This window comes from Antrostomus carolinensis, unplaced genomic scaffold, assembly GCF_000700745.2.
Source record: "Antrostomus carolinensis isolate BGI_N321 unplaced genomic scaffold, ASM70074v2 scaffold12154, whole genome shotgun sequence".
Lineage (NCBI taxonomy): Eukaryota > Metazoa > Chordata > Aves > Caprimulgiformes > Caprimulgidae > Antrostomus > Antrostomus carolinensis.
In genome coordinates, this window is record NW_010311444.1 from 2,820 (window position 1) to 5,069 (window position 2,250).

Here is a 2,250-nt window from a genome sequence, read left to right on the forward strand (position 1 = left end):
GGCAACTTATTCTTAGTATGTTGTCAAATTGACATCAGCTCCTCTTTTTCTCTTAAAATAAGTCTGTGGTTTTTTGATCTCACAATTTGTCTTTAGTTTCCGCATTCACACATTTAAATCTTAGGCCATTAATGTGAGTGTGTAGTGTTCAAGCTGCTTGTATCAACTATGACTTCTGAATGAATATATTTAGAAAGACTTTTAAAATTACGCGTAGCAATGTAACAGGCAAAAGCATGGAAGTTAGTCATGAAGGTCAGACAAACCAGAACTGCAGTTGTGTCTTAGCATGTTGTAAGAGCAAAAAATATATTTTACGTGGTGGCTGTGGAATTTGCTTTCTTTTTTAGCAGATTTATTACAACAGGAAAATAACATAGCAGTATGCAAGCAACTGTTATATCCTACTCATTCTGCTTACTGGTGCTGAAGATCTTTTGTTTTCTTTCAGATGCAGTTTCCACATCTACTTATTCATCACCAGCCAAAAGTTTGGGAGACCCTGGAATAACTCCACTGTCTCCGTCACATATTGTGGTAAGAAATGTACTCTTAACATACTATGTGTTGGCATTACTTTCTCCTGCATGTTTGATGGGATGTAACTTCTTTAGTAAGTCATCATTTCCTGACATAGCGATCCCTTTATGCTATCCATGGTCTTAACTGAAATTTTGGTCACAATGGAGTTGGTGATAGAGCTCTCATTCATTTCATTGAGGTCCTGGTTTTACTCTTTTTTTTTTGTCTACTTGCTGAGCTGATAGATTTGCTCCTGTATATTTTTATATCAAACACAGGGACTTCTTAATCCTCAGGGTTCCCAAGTTCTGTCCCTGACTTTATCACTGGTTTGTTTAGGCAGCCCCTGAAAAGTCTCAATTCTGTTCAGAAAGAAAAGAAGGATATATATGATATTCAGCAATAAAATCTCAATTATCAGAGAAAAAAAAAACTTCCTCCAACATAGAGAGAGAGAAGCTCAAAATAGAAATAGAAATATTTTAGTTTCTTGAGGAAAATAAACACCTCTGTAAGCTTTTAGAAGCAAGCAAATATCCCATAAAGGTAGTGTGTTTTAATCTCTTATACAACATGTTGGTTTGGTTGAGAACCTCCCATTAAAACTAAGTCACATTTGTTTTTAAGGTCATCTGTAACACAGTATACACGCAGTGTATTTCTTGATATTGCAAGGGATCGTGTTCAGAACACATTGTTACCCTTATCAGATTTCTTCCTTAGCTTTCCCAATCAAGTTCAGAGTTGTATGACATCCCTCTTCAGGATTTCCAGAGTTCTCTCTCATAAATTTTTGCTTTTATTATCTTCTTTCTCCATATAGTCTAGAACGCCTTGCTTTTACTTCTCTCATACTGACAAATTTATATCCTCTTTCGGTTAGATTTGCTCCTTAATTTGCTCTTTGCAGAAGACATATAAATAACATATTGCTCTAGTTGAAAAGATTTATTAGGAAAATCCAAACGAGTTGTTTGTTATTTGGAACCAAACCTTATCACTCTTGTTTGTCACTTTTAAGTAGCAGGCCTATGGGGTGATCTTGGAACATGTAAGGGTAGAAAGGGTACAAACTACCTCCATGCCTGGAAGTAGCAAGCGTGGAGATAACGGAGGTACATGAGGAAGATGGTGGAACACTGCTCACAGAGTGAGGACCTTTGATGATTCCTCTGTAAAAGACAATAACAATTGCTTCCAAATGTGATTGGGGATACAGGCTGAGCAGCAGTGGTGGAGGATTCAGACATGACCTGTGTAATAATAGGTCAACAGGTCTGTTCCATGGTGATTTTGACCAAATGATGTTCATGCAGGCAGGTGTTCCCCTCCTTCCCTGTCTGCCTGCCTGTAGCACATAGTCCTTTCACCAGCGTGTCCAGCTCGTTCTCTTCCTGTCTTGCTCAGCTGTTAGTGCTTTAGCCACCATCAGCACGTGAACAGTCGTTCCTTGCTGTTCATTATTTAGTACTTCTTTACATAGGATTTACGATAGCCAACAGCATACTGGGGAGTGGTACAATTCCTTCTTTATCCATGCTGTGCTTTATATCACATCATTATGATTTGGGCTGTAGCACATCTCTTCTAGTTAATGTTCCCATGTTGCCCTTGACTGTGCTTTTCAGGGGTTGCAGGACTATGGGTAGAAGGCAGGGAGAAGGACTGAATTTAGCTATAAGCAGCTGAAAGAGCTTTCCATGTTCTAGCACAGGCAGGAGGAAAGAG

General features: G+C 38.6%; 1 protein-coding gene across 1 annotated transcript in view; it reads left to right on the forward strand.

Annotated features, from left to right (window-relative positions):
- Positions 1–451: 451 nt before the first annotated feature.
- Positions 452–2,250, forward strand: part of LOC104524001 (heat shock 70 kDa protein 12A) — a gene marked incomplete at its 5' end in the record, with an annotated part of 42,658 nt that continues 40,859 nt past the window's right edge. The window contains one exon of the mRNA XM_010166744.1: positions 452–537. Within this exon, the coding sequence (XP_010165046.1) occupies positions 452–537 (86 nt within the window). The remainder of the gene's footprint in view (positions 538–2,250) is intronic.